Genomic DNA, 15,275 nt, shown 5'->3' with positions numbered 1-15,275 from the left:
TGCCTTAAGCTGGTGTTTGGATGATTTCCTGGCAGTTCTGGATCCTTTTTTTTTTTTTTTTTTTTTTCTTTTTTTAATTATTTGAGCATATATACCAGGCAACTTCTTTCCTAAATTTTAGCCTTGGAAGCTGTGACACATTCTTTCTAATAAGTAAGGGACAAAGGTGCTCATCTGTGCTTCAGATAAAGAGCTTGTTTGAGTGCTTCCCTGGATCCTGGCCAGAATATCCTGTTCCTCATCTCAGCAGGAGGTACTGTGCATGCCTCACTTCTGCCAGCAGCACTGCTTGCAAGGATTGCCCATCCTCTCACCCCCTCTGGAACTATTCATCATAAAAACAAATTATAAATTACATTATTACATCTAGGTAGAGTCTTTCTTCCCAAATAACCTTATCAGCTGGAACACTGCATACATCATGTCATGCATGGATGTGTAAATGAGCAGGACTTGCAGCCAAGCAGCAAAGGCACATTGCAGTTAAGGCTGCCATGGAAAGAGAAGGTCAATTTCTTCTTTATTTTGATTAGGCCATAAAAATTGCTGGCAGCTTGCTGTCAAGATCCAGATATTCTGATGCAGTTTGGGTTTCTTCTCCAATCCTTAAATGCAATTTTCCCTCCAGGCTCGGTTCAGTAAGATAATCCAATTCAAGCATTTCAGCCCACGGAGCATTCAGCTCAAATGAAGAAATGCTTCCATGTGGGCACAGTAGATCATCAGGATCTTCTTTCTAAAAATTCCTGCTTTAGCCTAAGTACCTGTGATTTATTCGCTCATTTATTCACTCTGCAGGGTTCGACACTCATTCTGAACACACAGAGTATTTCCATTATTTCATTACCATTGTAGCCCTGCCCTTCACTGTTCAGAAACACAGAAATTACTCAGCTTCTATTTCATTAACCATTTATACTGACCTTGTTTTCTGTGTATCCTCCTACAGATTTCCAATTATGTGGTTTTACGCCTCCTTAATTTGTCCATGAAATTCTTCACCCTTCCTAGCACATGTGCAAGTACCAAAGCTGCAAAGTAGCCTTTGTGTGAAGAAGACAGTGTGGATCAAAGGGGACACAGCTGATTCCAGCCCAAATACATGACTTATTTCCCCTGGAATTACATCCAGCTCCCCTTGAAGTTCACCATCACCACCACCTTCTCTTTTGAAAAGGGTGCTTTTCCACCATCCTGATGGATGGATTGAGTCACCTAACAGTTCACTGAGAGAGCAGGAACAGGGATTTTTCCCACTCCACCTCAAGCAGAAATCTCAGCATATGCTGATATTTTTGTAATTGATGAAGAGTAACGTAGTTTCGACAACTCCCACAAACAATAAAAACGCTTCCAAATTTGCTGTTAGTAAACTTGAAGAGTTACAGAATTGAACCCCAAGCTTTCCCTAATGAATATTGTCACCAAATTCACACAACGAAAAAGTAAAATCAGACAGAATTTCCATGTAAAGATTGCCAGTAAAACTCCAAGGGCAATTTGCTTATTTTTGTCCTTGGAGAAGGAGTGTCTTTCTATAATCTCATAGATATTTTCTTACACCTAATATTTGTGACAATATTTATCCTAACTGAAAATATAAAACCAGCATGGGAAAATCAGGCAGCACTTGTCCTCACTAGCACAAACTTGTGAGTTTCAGAAACACCACTTACATTTTAGTTTGTACTAGAACTGTAGTGTGTTAACAAAGGCTTGAAAAGACAGCAAAACTGAGATATTTCAACACTTTTGTGTGGAATATGCCAGTGTCTGGGGTTTAATGTTGGTGGGAAGATAAGAGATTTTCTCGTTTTAGCTCAAACGAAGCATAAAAACCACTTGTAAAGGCCTTTCTACTTACGGGCAACATTTCAGAGCAGCAGGGAGGGACGTTCTTCTGGCAGCCTGGATGTCTTGGCTGCATTTTTGCCTGCAGCAGCGACAGCCGTGTTCCCGACACCGGCCCGGCTGTTTCGGGCTGCGGAGCATCCGCACCTTGGGGGCTGGGCACCACAATAGTGTTAACCACTCGAAATGTCTGGCATGCATGTTTTTGGTGGTTTTTTTTGGTTTTTTTTTTTTTTTTTTTTTTTTTTTTTTGTTTTGTTTTTTTTTAATTAATTCCAGATAACTTTCCCGACGACCGGCACTCCGGGATCAGCTCTCGCTGCCTCTGCCCCTTACATGCCCCCTCAGCCTGAGGTGCACACCCTGCACGGGTGCGCCTTCTCCTAGGGTGCTGTGTGCAGTTTTGGGCAACGCAATATGGCAAAGACATGGAGCTGTTGGAGAGCACGAGGATGCTGAAGGGCCTGGAGGGGAAGCCGTGTGAGGGGCGGCTGAGGGCACTTGGTGTGCTCAGCTGGCAGAGACTGAGGGGAGATCTCAGCATCCTCAGGAGGGGGAGCGGAGGGGCAGATGCCGATCTCTGCACTCTGGTGACCAGGGACAGGACTCGAGGAAGCAGCATGAAGCTGAGTCGGGGCAGGTTTAGCTTGGATAGCAGGAAAAGTTTCTCCAAGCAGAGCGTGCTCGCGCCCGGCTACGAGATTCTCAGCGCCGTGCCCGCCCTGAGGCGACGCGCGCGAGGGCGGTAACGCGGCGCGTGCGGGCTGGGCACGCGCGGCGCGCGGCGATGACGCGCGCGCGCTCCCTCCTCTCCCCCCCGCCGCCCCCGCCGTCCCCCGCGCTCGCTGCCCGCTCACGGCGCGGCCATGAAGGCGACGCCGCTCTCCAACTGCGAGCGGCGCTTCCTCCTGCGCGCCATCCAGGAGAAGAAGGTGCGGCGCCAGTATCCCCCTCCCTGCCTCTTTCCCGATCCCTTTCCCGATCCCCTTGGCCGTCCCCGGGATCCGCCCCCCGCCCCCGCGGTCCCGTCGCATGCCGGGCATGGCGCGCTGACCCTCTCCATGTGTGTGTCCGTGTATTCCCGCAGCGCCTGGACGGGAGGCAATGCTACGACTACCGGAACATCCGCGTCTCCTTCGGCGCCGACCGCGGCTGCTGCATGGTGGAGCTGGGCAAGACCAGGTGTGCGCGGGGGCTCGGCCGCGGGCCCCGGGTTAAAGAGCCCGAGGCTCCCATGCCTGCAGAGATCTCTGTGAACAGATTCGAACCTTTCAAGCCTTAAAGTCGTAGTATTTCTGGGGTAGGAGCAAAGAGGAGAAGATGGAAAGGAAGGAAGCGGGAAAGGGATGGCGTTTCCGTGATGATTGTAGTTAAAAATAATTTATAAAATGCAAAATTGTTCCCAAGTTTTCATTTGTTAATTCAGTGGTCTCGCATTTTGCATTCTTCCCCAAATTAAACGACCCTTTTTTGCCTGTGTAAAAGTAAAATGAACGCACTTGCATAAATATGTCATTACAGTTCCTCATGTGTTCGAGTCAATTTTCAGTCTAAAAGACAGGAGTATGTTCTAGTTCTTAACATTTGGCTCCTTCAGTTGCTGACCAAATTTTAAATACGTATGACAGGCGTTGAACAAGAAACTGTCAGGAGTGAGGATTACAAACTAAACCCTAACCACGTGCTTTTTCCCCCCAAGTATGTATTTTTTTTCTAGATTTTCCCTGGTACTTTCTGTGACTTGGTGCTTTATTTGCCTTGGCAGGGTTCTGGCACAGGTCTCGTGTGAACTCGTTGCCCCTAAGCCCAGTCGGCCCACAGAAGGTGTGCTCTTCTTTAATCTGGAGCTCTCACCCATGGCTGCACCTGGGCTGGAGCCTGGCAGGTAATGAATGTCTTAAAAGGACTAAACAGGGATGGCATAAAAGCCACTGTAATCATATTGACTTTGGGTCAATTTTGTTCCAACAGACAATCCGAGTTACTGGTGTCACTGAACAGACTACTGGAGCGATGCCTCAGAGATTCCAAATGTATTGAAACGGAATCTCTCTGCATTGTTGCTGGTGAAAAGGTAGGAAAACTTCTTAATTTCTGATGGGTTTAAACTAAAAAATACATGTAGTCCAATTTTAAGTTGGTCTCTGTCTTGTGTTGGATAGTAGAAGTACTGATTTTAGGTTAATGTAAAGATCCATGCATCTGATTTGAGAGGTATTTTTAAGTATGCATGTCTGCACAGGCTTTCTGAAGTAGCTGGGACCCTATGGAATGTTGTTTAAATTGTGCTGAAGTGCTGCATATTTTGTCATAATTAAATCTGTCACAGTGGGTATCTTGAAATAGACCAAGATCTCTTAATCTTCTTAATCAAAGACCTAAGGAAAATATACTGGTTCTTTTACTGTTTCAAAAATAGGAACTAGTTTCGAAAAAAAAGTCAGCTCCTGTAGAATCAAGCAGTTTTATATTTTTTGTATTTTTGTCAGGTTTGGCAAATTCGGCTGGACATGCACCTGTTAAACCATGATGGCAACATCACCGATGCTGCCAGCATAGCAGGGATTGTAGCTCTGTGTCATTTTCGCAGGCCAGATGTGTCTGTGCAAGGAGAGGAAGTAACTGTGGTAAGTTGGGTTTTTGTTTTAAATTTCCTGAATTTTTTTGTCATTTTAAAATCAAACGAGTTTCATAAATAACTGTATTCTGGACCAATTCCTTTCAAAGTACACTCCTGAGGAACGTGATCCTGTCCCCTTGAGTATCCACCACATGCCAATTTGTGTCAGTTTTGCCTTCTTCCATCAAGGGTAAGATTTTGCGGTCTTATGTACGGGGTATAAACCTTGTATACCCGTAGTTATTAATATGCAAACCAACTGCTTTGTTTAATTGTGTTTAAGGTAGTAAGATGCCTCAAATTTCTACCGTTACCTCATATTTCAAACCTTTATTCTAGGACCTATTTATTGGTGGATCCAACTGAACGTGAGGAGCGGGTGATGGATGGGCTCCTTGTCATTGCCATGAATAAACACCATGAAATTTGTACCATCCAGTCCAGTGGAGTGGTCATGCTGCTGCAGGATCAGGTAAACCTTTGCTCTGACCAGTCCTTCTGTAGTAGACTGACTCCTGTGCTGTAGTCTTGATGTGTATAAATATCCATGACATTTGGAAGCTGAGAAACCAATTAACTGTCTGATTTTATTGGAAAACATTATGTATTTTTTCTCTTAGTGGAAGAGCATAGTACTGTGTACCATGCTGTTGAAGGGATGTAGAAAATGCATAGCTTTTGGTCAGATATGCATCTTTTTATTTTCCCTGTGATCTGGCTGAAAAAAACCTGCAGATTATTTCCAGTTGCATCCTGGAGGCTCTTAACTTTTTGCATGTCTCAGTGAATCCAGTCCCTCATGCTAAGGTGCCATATTTTAAGTGTTTGAAATTCCTGTGATTTAAATGTTTGTGATTATTATGTTGCTCTATAGTTCCAGTTAAAAACTTCTTGATTTCCTGGTTGTAAGATGTTTTTGTATGTGTAACAAACAGATTCTGAGATGCAGTAAAATAACAGCTGTTAAGGTCACAGAAATAACAGAACTAATTCAGAAAGCCTTGGAAAACGACCAGAAAGCCAGGTGAGTGTTTTGGGAAGGGATGGAAATGGAGGTTTTTAAGAAATGTAGTAAAAAACTAATGTCAATCAGCAAATTTTCTTCACTTGTATTTGTTTTAAATAGCAAGCATTTGTATATTTGAACTTGAAAAGAGAAGCAATTTTTGTTTATCCTGAAATAATGTCTGTTGCTGAATGACCAGGAAAGAAGGCGGGAAGTTCGGCTTCGCAGAATCCATCCCCAACCAAAGGATCACTGCCTTCAAAATGGAGAGTGCTGCTGTGGACACCAATGACGTGGAAGAACAGGCTGGAGAAATCATTGCTAAAGCTGACCCTCCTTCAGAAGTGTATCTTTTCCAGGGTATTACTCAGGGGAAAACCAGCCTAAACACACATCTGATATTCCTCATAGCTTAGGTAGGCATATAACCTTGAGAGGAAATATCATCATCATCATCATCCTGGTCTTGGTTCAGTCTGCTTTTAATTCCTTGCCTAAAGTGCAGAGGTGAGATCAGAGCTGTGATTATTACAGTGACTGGAGAAGTGGCACTCTGAACTCCCCTTCAGGGCTGTTCTCCCCAGCTTATAAACCACCTAGTTTGCTCTCAGAATACAAAGAATTTTACCAGCAAACACCAAGGTTTTTCTTTAACTCCTGCAGTTTTGCCAATCCAGTATTGCACACTCCTGGGACAGCCCAGATTGGGGAAGGAATAGAGAGCTCCTGGGGAGACCTTGAAGAATCTGAGAAGGAAGAAGCAGAGGAAGAAGACGGTGAAAGTGAGGCAGCTGCTTTTGAGTGTGAGAAAGTGGAGACTGAGGATACAAGTACACTGAGGGAAACTAAGAGTGGTAAGTATTTGTTTTTCTTAATATCAGATCTCATTATATCACTTTATTAACAGTTCATAATTAAAATGTGAACGGTCTGAAGGAAGAAAGAACCATTGTAACCATTTTGCACATTTGCTAATTCCACTTGACTCAGTCAGTTCTTTTCAAATCTTGATTTCTGTAGTATAGGGAGGGCTCCAAATGAATCAGTAGCCACTCTGGGTGTTTCTTTAAAAATGCTGTGGTTATTTTTTACAGGGGTTGTTTGTACAAAACTGACCAGTAGTTTGGGGTTCGTGGGGTTTGTGTGTTTTTTAGATGAACCCATTGTACTGTCTGACAGTGAGGAGGAAGAAGTTGTCATTCTGGAACCACAGGAACTACCACAGAAAACAAGGTAACCAGCAAGTGGAATTAGGAGGGGAAAAAAGTTTGTAAGGAGTACTTCCTGGAAGGACAGGATCTTGGCAAGGCCAAGAAAGGTTTCAATTGATCAAAGGGAATACAGATATAGCTGAGAGCAAGGAAGTTTAAATCTAGGCTAAATCTCTTCTGTCCTGATGGGTCAGAGCCTGGCTGGCCTGCAGCTGGCTGAGATGGTTTTGGCCATTTGACTCATTTTAGTCCTTCCAGAGGGAGTGAGAGCATACAATTGGATCTCAGTGGGTCCTTACAGCTGCTGCAGACATTCTGTGTGCTGCACTAGAGCTGATGTTGAGTTTTACCTCCAAGAAGTGAGATTTGCTGCTGTATCCATGGAAACCCTTGTTGTTAGTGCACTTTCAAAAGATTAACTTATAGCTTGGCCCCAGGCATGGTGGGTAGCTGCCAAGTTATGGCTAATCAGCCTGTGTTATTTTGAAAAACCGTTCAGTATGTTTCTGATACAACTGTTGTTTGCTGACAGAACACAGACCAGCTCCAAACAAGAAAATCCAAGTAAGAAAGCATTTAACAAAAGGAGAAGAAAGAAGAGAACTTCTCGTTAAAGCCATCATCCCCTCCTGCAGGAATGCTGTATAATATGGATTTTGGTGTATTATTACTGAGCTTATTTTTGTAGATAATTTTATTTCCTCCCCTCCCAATATCTGGTTCTGCTTTTACGTATATGTTAAACAATTATACACAGATTTAAATAAAAAAATGGTGCCTGTAACTGAAATCCTAGGTTTGGCATTCAGCTGCAGCAAAAACAGCTAGTTGAGCTTTCTTCACGGGGGAAAATCAATGTGCTGTGATTAAAACCTTCTTGCCCCTGTTACTCCACATCTTACCTTGTACTCAAACCGCTTTGTGTGAAAATCACCAGAAATGCATGGACTTCACAAACTAGCACAGAACTTCAGCAGTGGAGTTTCTTTAAAAGTTTAATTAAATATTACATGCGAAAGACAGGATTGCTTCTTGAACTATAGGCAGAGTTGTGCTCTGATTTTAGGATCAGGCAAAACAAAGAGACAAGGAGGATTGCAATATACCTGATCTGGGCACTTTGTTTACAAACAAGTGACCCTGGAAACACACACATATTTACAGAGTGAAGCAGGACTATTTTACAGGTGACCTCAGTGTTACATGAACTATGAACAGGAGAGAAGTTACTGCTGCAGATTTTACATTCCCCAAGTCAGGTTAAGAACTTAATGTGAAAAAACCCAAACTATATGCATATAACATTGCTCCCAGCCAGGCAAAGCATGATTCAAGTTGTGCTCTTTCAGGAAGGGACCAACATACAAAACCTCTTCTCCAGGAGCTAAACCAGTGCATTTTCTTAGTGTCAGTTCTTCCAACCCAAAGTCACTGTCCTGAGTACAAAAATGGGTGAAGATGCAGTTCCTTCTTAGTTTTGTAGTACCACAAGACTGTAAACTTCTTCAGAAAAAAGAACAGTATTTTTTGCACTGCTGTTTCTCCCTTCTTCACACATAACATCCCTATATTCCTTAGAGCCTTTAGGTGGAGTGGATTAGAAGTTGACCTGGATAGGCCTAACAGTAGTACAGTGCAACCTGGGATATTTTGTTCAAGGCTTAGAAGCAAAAGCTGGAATTTTCCCATATTAACTTTAGAAAATGAGAAGGTGGAAAAAGATAGCACTTAATAGCTGAAGCAAGAGCTGCCCTGAGGAAGGAGGAACATTATCATGCTGGGCAGAGATGCCAGCCCCTGACTGGAGATTTTTTGTTAGGCTGCAGAGGAAGTCATGTTGATAATGGTGAAGGTAAAGCTCAGGGTGCAGGGAAGAATTTTTCTCTGCTATGGGAACAGTAAGGGAGCAAATTTCATTGAAACTTGAGCACAGCTCTTCGATTAAGCACTAAATTAATACTAAAACCCACTGAAGTCTTTTCACCTAAAGTACTGCTACTTGCTCCTTTTCTGGAGAAAATACTTCATAAGCTTCCTTTAAATTACCCCTCCAACGTTGATATTTCGCAGTGGTCTTGGAATACAGTACAGAAATGAAAGGGGAAGGCAGAACCCAGTTTCCCAGGAAGAGTGTCTGTTACTTTCAAGTAATTGCTACCATTCAGCATTGCCAGTTACCCTTCCAAGGTCACAAACAGTGAAAAACATTCCTCCCAATATAAACTCTCTCTCCTGCAAGGTTAAAGTGCTTCCAACCCCAAGCACTAGACATGATACGCTGCACAGGCTGTCCCAAATTCATTTTAGCATTTCTGTAGCAGCCCACTGAAATTAATCTAAATAAAGGCTGATGGCCAATGAAAAGCGGTTCTTCATTAACCATTAGAATGTGCATAAAAGTCCAAGTGCATCCTAAGAAGATCAGATTGGCCAAAAAGGCCACTCTTGCTGCTTACTTCAACCAGAATTTTGACCACCACTCGACTCCATTGGTTTTCTAGTTGAGGTGGTTCAGGGAAGGCTCAGGCAGGAACAAAAGGGTGGGGGCAGAGTAGGAACTTTGTGGTTGCTGAGGTGAGACACAGAGCTACTTCTCATTAACTTCTGGGCTCAGCCTGACAGAGATGACTATTTAAAAAAAAATTATTTCAAACAGCCCACACCATAACAGCTGTGAGGAGGAGTTTATACTGCTGGGTGCCCAGATAACCAGAGACAGCGCCGACTCATCTTCAAGTCAAAGAGGCACGGGTTTCACAGGGCAGCCCATACCAAAAGGCTTTAGAAATTAATGCCAGTTTAAGATGACAGCACTACCCCTCAGTGATTTTAAGCTATTGGCAAGACCACTAACATCAGATACAAAAGCTGTTTATTAGCCAACCTGAAAATGGCTCAATTCAGCCCACTTCTGTGCACTCGCTGCTTTACATGCAAACAGCAGCAGTACAGGGCAGCATCACTCCATTTACACAGGCTGAGGGTAAACATCCACTTGATCTAATGCTGATTGAATGCCAGTTTGCTCATGTAACAGTTCCAGAGCTAAGGAAAAACATGGCACATTTTTGCTGTGTGCCAGAGAGGAGCTCCTCCCAAGCGTGAGAGGTGTACAGAATTCCTGCTGCTCTGCATGCAGCCCATCCATGTCAGATGACACTCCCGGCTCTTGAGGCCATAGAGCAGCTGTTCACCCACTGCACTTTAATCCCTCCACCACCCCTCAAGAGGTACAAGGCAAGAAGAATGGGGACTGATTTTCTCAGTAGGCATCAATGGACTTTTGAGACAGCCAACACATCAGTGGGAACTCCATGGGTTTAGATTAGTATCAGTTTTACACTTGGACCAGAAAATACTGACAGCAAGACCATTTTCTGCATAGTGGAAGTGCGAGGTATGAGCTGGTGCAGGGGTTTTAACTGTGCAGTCCCTGCAGCAGAGCTTTCAGCCTTTCCCCTGATGAAATCTGGCACTGTATTATACAGCAACTGGGGCATGTCCTAAAGAGCCTCATGAGTTGGTTCCAGCAAGGAGTTCTCCTCATGGCCATAGAGTGTTTTCCAGTTTTGTAGCCATTAAGGCAATGTTTTGGATCTATGCTAAGTCTCAGTTTAAACTAGACAGTATAAAATGCCACCAATACTCTGTGGAGACCAAATCTTTCTTACCCAGAAGGAGAAAAAGCCCTACTATAATAATGCACTGCTAATATTAACATTTAGTCTATAATTAGATAAGCAGTCTCAGATTTCATGTAGCCGGCATGGTTAATTCTGTGCCCGAAGAGCACATTTTGATAAAAACACAGCTAAAACTCTTAAAAAGATTGCATGTACAAAAGATTTACATTAAAACCACATGAAACTAAACTTCACAATTGAAGTCAAAGCCTGAATTCATATTCTGAGTGATCATATCTAAAATCCTGAACCATGTTTAAAACTGTACATTATTTCCTGGTAATATACATCTCTTAAAAAGATCAGTCTCTTGATTATTACAATAAGTTTAGTGTGTCTGGTGGGTCAATGAGCGATACTCCATGGTACCTAGAGAGGAAACAAAAGAGGCAGCATGTCATCTTGCTCAAGTGCTCTTTGCCACAAAGAGCAGCATAACTGCAGCAAAGCATAATTTCCTACCAGGCAGGAAGCATTCTGGGGCTTGTTGGCTGCCATGCCCCACACAGATTTTTAGGAGCATTAGTTATCACCAACTGTAGGAATGCCTAGAAAATTCCTCCAGTTTCTACCTGACAGTTCAGGCAGCAACAGAACACCATGTAAAAACCTCAGGGAGTGTTGTCACCCTCTCACTGAAGAGATGAATTTTGTTAGTTGAATCGGCCTGAAAACTCAAAAGATGCATCCCACACCCACACCCTGCCAGGCAGTTACATGCTTGGACAACTCAGACCTTAACACCTCCACAGATACTCACTTGGTACTCTTGTACTTTTCCCTTATGGACTGTTGTGTGTGCTGGGCTGCTTTGAGGTAGGTGTTGTGTAGGTCTATGAGGCAAGGCTTGATGTCTTCAAGAGTGTAGCCAGTTACTTTGCACAGGGATTCAGGCTGAGGGAAAAAAAAGAAAGGGAGAGGGACATTTGAATGTTGCTGTTCACTTATGCTGATCACCAGTGGTGTAGTTTTTAGCTTCCTTTTTAACCATATTTACCTCACCCCCACCATCCCATTTTTCAAATGCCACAGGGAGCAATCCCTAATTAACAGCCTAGGAGCACAGAAGGGCTGCAATTCCTGCAGCCCAGGCCCAGCACTCAGAACTGTGTACAAATACACTGAACACACACAGAGGCCTGTGAAGGCTCATGCTGGAGTTCTACATACCCAGGTTTGTCCAGTGAGTGTGTAATCTGCCAGATGAAATGCTGCAGCAGCAATAACTGATGGCAAGTATTTCAGGTAAGGATCAGCATCAATTAGACTCAGCTCTCCCAGGTACTGCAAGGGAAATGAAAAAGAGAATCACCTGCTTCCAAAAGTTAACAGATGCTTTAGAACCCTAACTTGAGCTTCCAATCCTGCCATCAGTTAGAAGGACACCTTTTATCAGTTTCTACTTATTTTCTCTTTAAGCACCTCCTGCTAGCTACTGTCAAACAGCACTCCCAACACATGCTTTCCCAGCACATTTTACATTTACAATCATATAAGAACTAGAGAGAAGCCTGTAGCTGGGTCTGACCTTTGCACAATGAGACAAAGGCTTGTGTTTAGGACCTCTGGTACCTACCATACAGCTGGGATTTACTATAACTTCAGCTGAAATATTATCTGTGCTCTGCTCTAGAAATTAGCCTCTGGATTTAGAGGTTGCTGCTGGCTGATGACAAAACCAAACCAAAAGTCCTTTTTTGCCAAAGTGTGTTGGGGGTAGGTGTGGCAGCTGTAGATAAGAGAGGGAAACATCTATCTAGCAGTGCAACAAGCCTCAATTTCAAGTTCATTAATCTCTGCCTGCTCTGAGTAAGTGTGCATGCTTGAGCCAGGCCAAGTGCTAGCCTCTGATAAGAATGGAGTATCCCAGACAGAAAGTGCCAATAGGAGTGTTAGTTTCAAGCAGTGGGGCACCACTTCTGGAGGAGCACAATTCATAAGGTGTATATATGTTATACATATATATATATGTGCAATAAGCATCTGCAATAAAACTCTCTAATTACATGAGCTGAGATAGGAATTCCTACTTACCATTGACAGGCTCTCCACTTTAGCATCTGTCTGCTGGTGTAGGAAGTACTGGGTGAGGAACTGGTTGATTGTTGGAGCCGCCAAGTCAAATGACAAAACCTTCAGAATTAAGTGCTCCATCCTTAGGACCTGCTTCTTGGTGTAGGTGTCATCTGTGATGTACACAAACTCGGCTACTTCAGGAGGGTAGATCTCTTCAAATTTTCTGTGAGGAGAAACGTTTATGAGTAAATAACCGAGTCCTAGAAAACCACCAGCATTTAATGAAATGCTAATTTATATTCTGACTTGGCAAGGAGCTGGGCACTGGTGCCAAGCAAGTTTGCTGCAGTTGGTTCAGTAGCTCTTGAATCGCCAGGATTTGAAATTAGAGAGCTAGAACAGCATGATAATTTAGGACTAAGGAATTTAGTACTTGGAGTCATTGAAACTCCAGAATAACTCACTAAACTAGTAACTGGGGCAAGCATAACTTGCTTTTCACATACCTTATGTATATTCCCTCAAATACTGTTTTAGATGCTGGCTGCTGCAGCTGGAAATAACGGACCCTCACTTTAGGGGCAAACTTCAAAGATAACTGCCAAGCTTTTAAGTGGATAACTCCCGATTTTTATCCTAATGTGAAGCCCTCCCAAGTCAGTCCCGCTCTAGGCAACAGAACAGCCACAAGATTTTCATCGGTATGAAACCAGCAGGTGGAACTTGAAATGAAGCAATTTCACTTACGATGCGAGCAGCATAGCTGCAGTACCCACAAGCTGAAGTTTTCCTCTCAAAACAGACATGGAAGAAAGAAACCTATCAATGTAATTTACAGCTAAGTGCAGGGTTTCATTCTGTAATTTGTATTCTTCTCCAACTTCCACCAGCCAGTCCACAAGAATAGCCCGCATGTTGTTTGTGATATCAGGTTGCTTCTTCATGTAACCTATTTTGGGCTTGCACTTCACCTGTAGGTATAGATGACAGATAAAGTTGAGGCTGGAGCACGTGCTGCTAGGGAAGCAACTGTTTAAACTCTGCTTATCACAGTTTAACAAATCAGAAGTAAACACTGGTGAATTTAGGATCAGTAAGTTCTATTTCTGTAATCTTGCTTTCCAGCTTGTGCATGGCACAATAAACTTTATCACAATAAACCAGTCCCGTGCTCTTATTTCTCCCTTTCTAGCAAGCTCTAATTTAGTCACTGTCTTGGTAACTCATGTTCAGATACATTTCTCCACCCCAAACTCTTCCCCCGTGGGCTGTTTGTAAATAAGAAAGGGGACAGCAGCTCACCTCCATTTCCCTCAGGTACGTATGGATTTCGCTGATATAGTCTGGCACGTTATTAACATTTGGTGCTTTCTCTTCTGTTTCTGAGGTTATTGAAATATCCATAATACTTGGAGAATCTAACCAGAGGATAACAGTCATGTTAAAATGGGCACCATCATATCATTTCCTCATAGCACAGGGAACCTTGTGCAGGCTCACTCAGCTGGACCGGGAGCTGGGGAGGCTCTACTTAAGTGAAATGTTACAGCAACAGGGAAGCTTCCCCTTCCTCTTTCTCATCTTCCTGCTAAGAATAATGAGATTGGAAACTTTCTTGCAACTATGTAGTACTCAGTGCACCCTCTGTTACCTTGTAACATAGATGCAGATCCTGTAGGCTTAGATTGTGGTTTAAAACAGGGCAGGGGCACCAGAGCTTTTTGTAGCCTGCAGAAGTGGATCACAGGAAAATCAGCCCCCAGATATTCAGACATGTGCTACAGAAGATGGATCTGGCAGTTCCCATTTTCACATACTGGTAAGAGCTCAAAACACTTGCATCACTAACTGGCAAAAAACCCTTTTACATCTTAGGATCCGCCTGGGTAAAATCCTCTTCTAACTCTGTAATGGTAGCAAAGGGCGAGGCTTTATGGGTTGATTTTGTCTGTAATCTGGCTTCTCTCATGAGGTACTGATAGCTAAAGTAATACAGTATAAAACGGCCTAAAAAAGCAGGGGATAAGAACGCAGAGGCTCAGCTGCCTGGAAGAGCTGTTGCATCCTGGTGGCAGGCTCAAAGGAACCAAACCAGCCCGCGTCCCAAGCCACAGCCCTCCAGCTGGCTCTGGAAACCGTTCCCTGGGTGAGCTGCTCCGCGCTTCCCGGGGGCAGGGCCCTGAGTGGGGAGCAGGTGGGACGCGGCCTGCATGGCACACCGGGGCCGGGGTGTCACGTACCGAAGCTCAGTTCCATGGCGTTGCCCAGGGGAGCCAGGGGCCGCCGCTCGCCCAGGGTACACACGGCCGCACGAAGGCCCAGCGCCGCCTCCTCCTTCTGCCCCGCCGGGACGCCCCGCTGCCGCCGCGGCTCCTGCTCCCCATCGGGCTCATCCACATGGATGGAGAAAGGCTGATGTTGATGCTGCTGCAGCCCCGCCGCCGCTCCATGGCCCTCGCGGCCGCCCCGCGCCGCCTGTGGGGAGAGCGGCAGTCAGCGCCGGGCCCCTGACAGCTCCCGCCGCGCCGAAGCGGCGCTGCCCCTTCCACATCCCCCCGCTCCCGCCGCTCGCCCCTCACCTGCAGCGGGATCCCGGCGCGCTGCTGCGCTCCCCGCAGCAGCCCCAGCGCCACGCGGGTGCCGGCGGCGGGCGGCGGCGCCGCGGCTTTGCCGGCCGCCGGCGGGGGCACGTTCTCCTGGTTGTCTTGCTCCGCCAGCATGGCCGCAGCAGGAGCGGGGGGAGCACGGCGGAGGGGACGGCGGGGCGACGGCGAGGCCGGAGCGGCGGGGCCGGGGACGGGCGCGCCTGGAGCCGCCCGCGCCGTTCAAGTAGCCCGCGACTCTTGAACCGCCCAATGGGCACGCGTGGCGTCACGGCCGCGCCGGAT

At 45.1% G+C, this 15,275-nt stretch overlaps 2 protein-coding genes across 3 annotated transcripts; one reads left to right on the top strand and one right to left on the bottom strand.

The window, feature by feature from the left end:
* Positions 1-2,681: 2,681 nt before the first annotated feature.
* Positions 2,682-7,478, top strand: EXOSC9 (exosome component 9). Of its 2 annotated transcripts, none has more exons than XM_068187954.1 (12): positions 2,682-2,783; positions 2,939-3,033; positions 3,617-3,736; positions 3,823-3,925; positions 4,341-4,478; positions 4,579-4,661; positions 4,811-4,943; positions 5,407-5,495; positions 5,677-5,823; positions 6,141-6,331; positions 6,632-6,710; positions 7,221-7,478. In XM_068187954.1, exons 1-12 carry the CDS (start codon positions 2,718-2,720, stop codon positions 7,300-7,302), a joined length of 1,326 nt encoding a protein of 441 aa, XP_068044055.1. In that variant the 5' UTR covers positions 2,682-2,717; the 3' UTR covers positions 7,303-7,478. The 2 variants fall into 2 exon arrangements, with proteins under 2 accessions (XP_068044055.1, XP_068044056.1); XM_068187955.1 differs by having other exon boundaries at positions 6,938-7,273.
* Positions 7,479-7,665: 187 nt separating this feature from the next.
* On the bottom strand, positions 7,666-15,122 carry CCNA2 (cyclin A2). Its single transcript, XM_068187956.1, has 8 exons — positions 14,967-15,122; positions 14,628-14,862; positions 13,690-13,805; positions 13,135-13,358; positions 12,406-12,610; positions 11,542-11,655; positions 11,132-11,265; positions 7,666-10,740 (listed from the first exon to the last, which is right to left on the bottom strand). The coding sequence occupies exons 1-8, from the start codon at positions 15,105-15,107 to the stop codon at positions 10,689-10,691; spliced, it is 1,221 nt and encodes a 406-aa protein (XP_068044057.1). The 5' UTR covers positions 15,108-15,122; the 3' UTR covers positions 7,666-10,688.
* Positions 15,123-15,275: the final 153 nt, after the last annotated feature.

Source organism: Anomalospiza imberbis, chromosome 4 (assembly GCF_031753505.1).
Source record: "Anomalospiza imberbis isolate Cuckoo-Finch-1a 21T00152 chromosome 4, ASM3175350v1, whole genome shotgun sequence".
NCBI classification, from domain to species: Eukaryota; Metazoa; Chordata; class Aves; order Passeriformes; family Viduidae; genus Anomalospiza; species Anomalospiza imberbis.
This window is presented reverse-complemented; position numbering and strand designations above follow the sequence as displayed.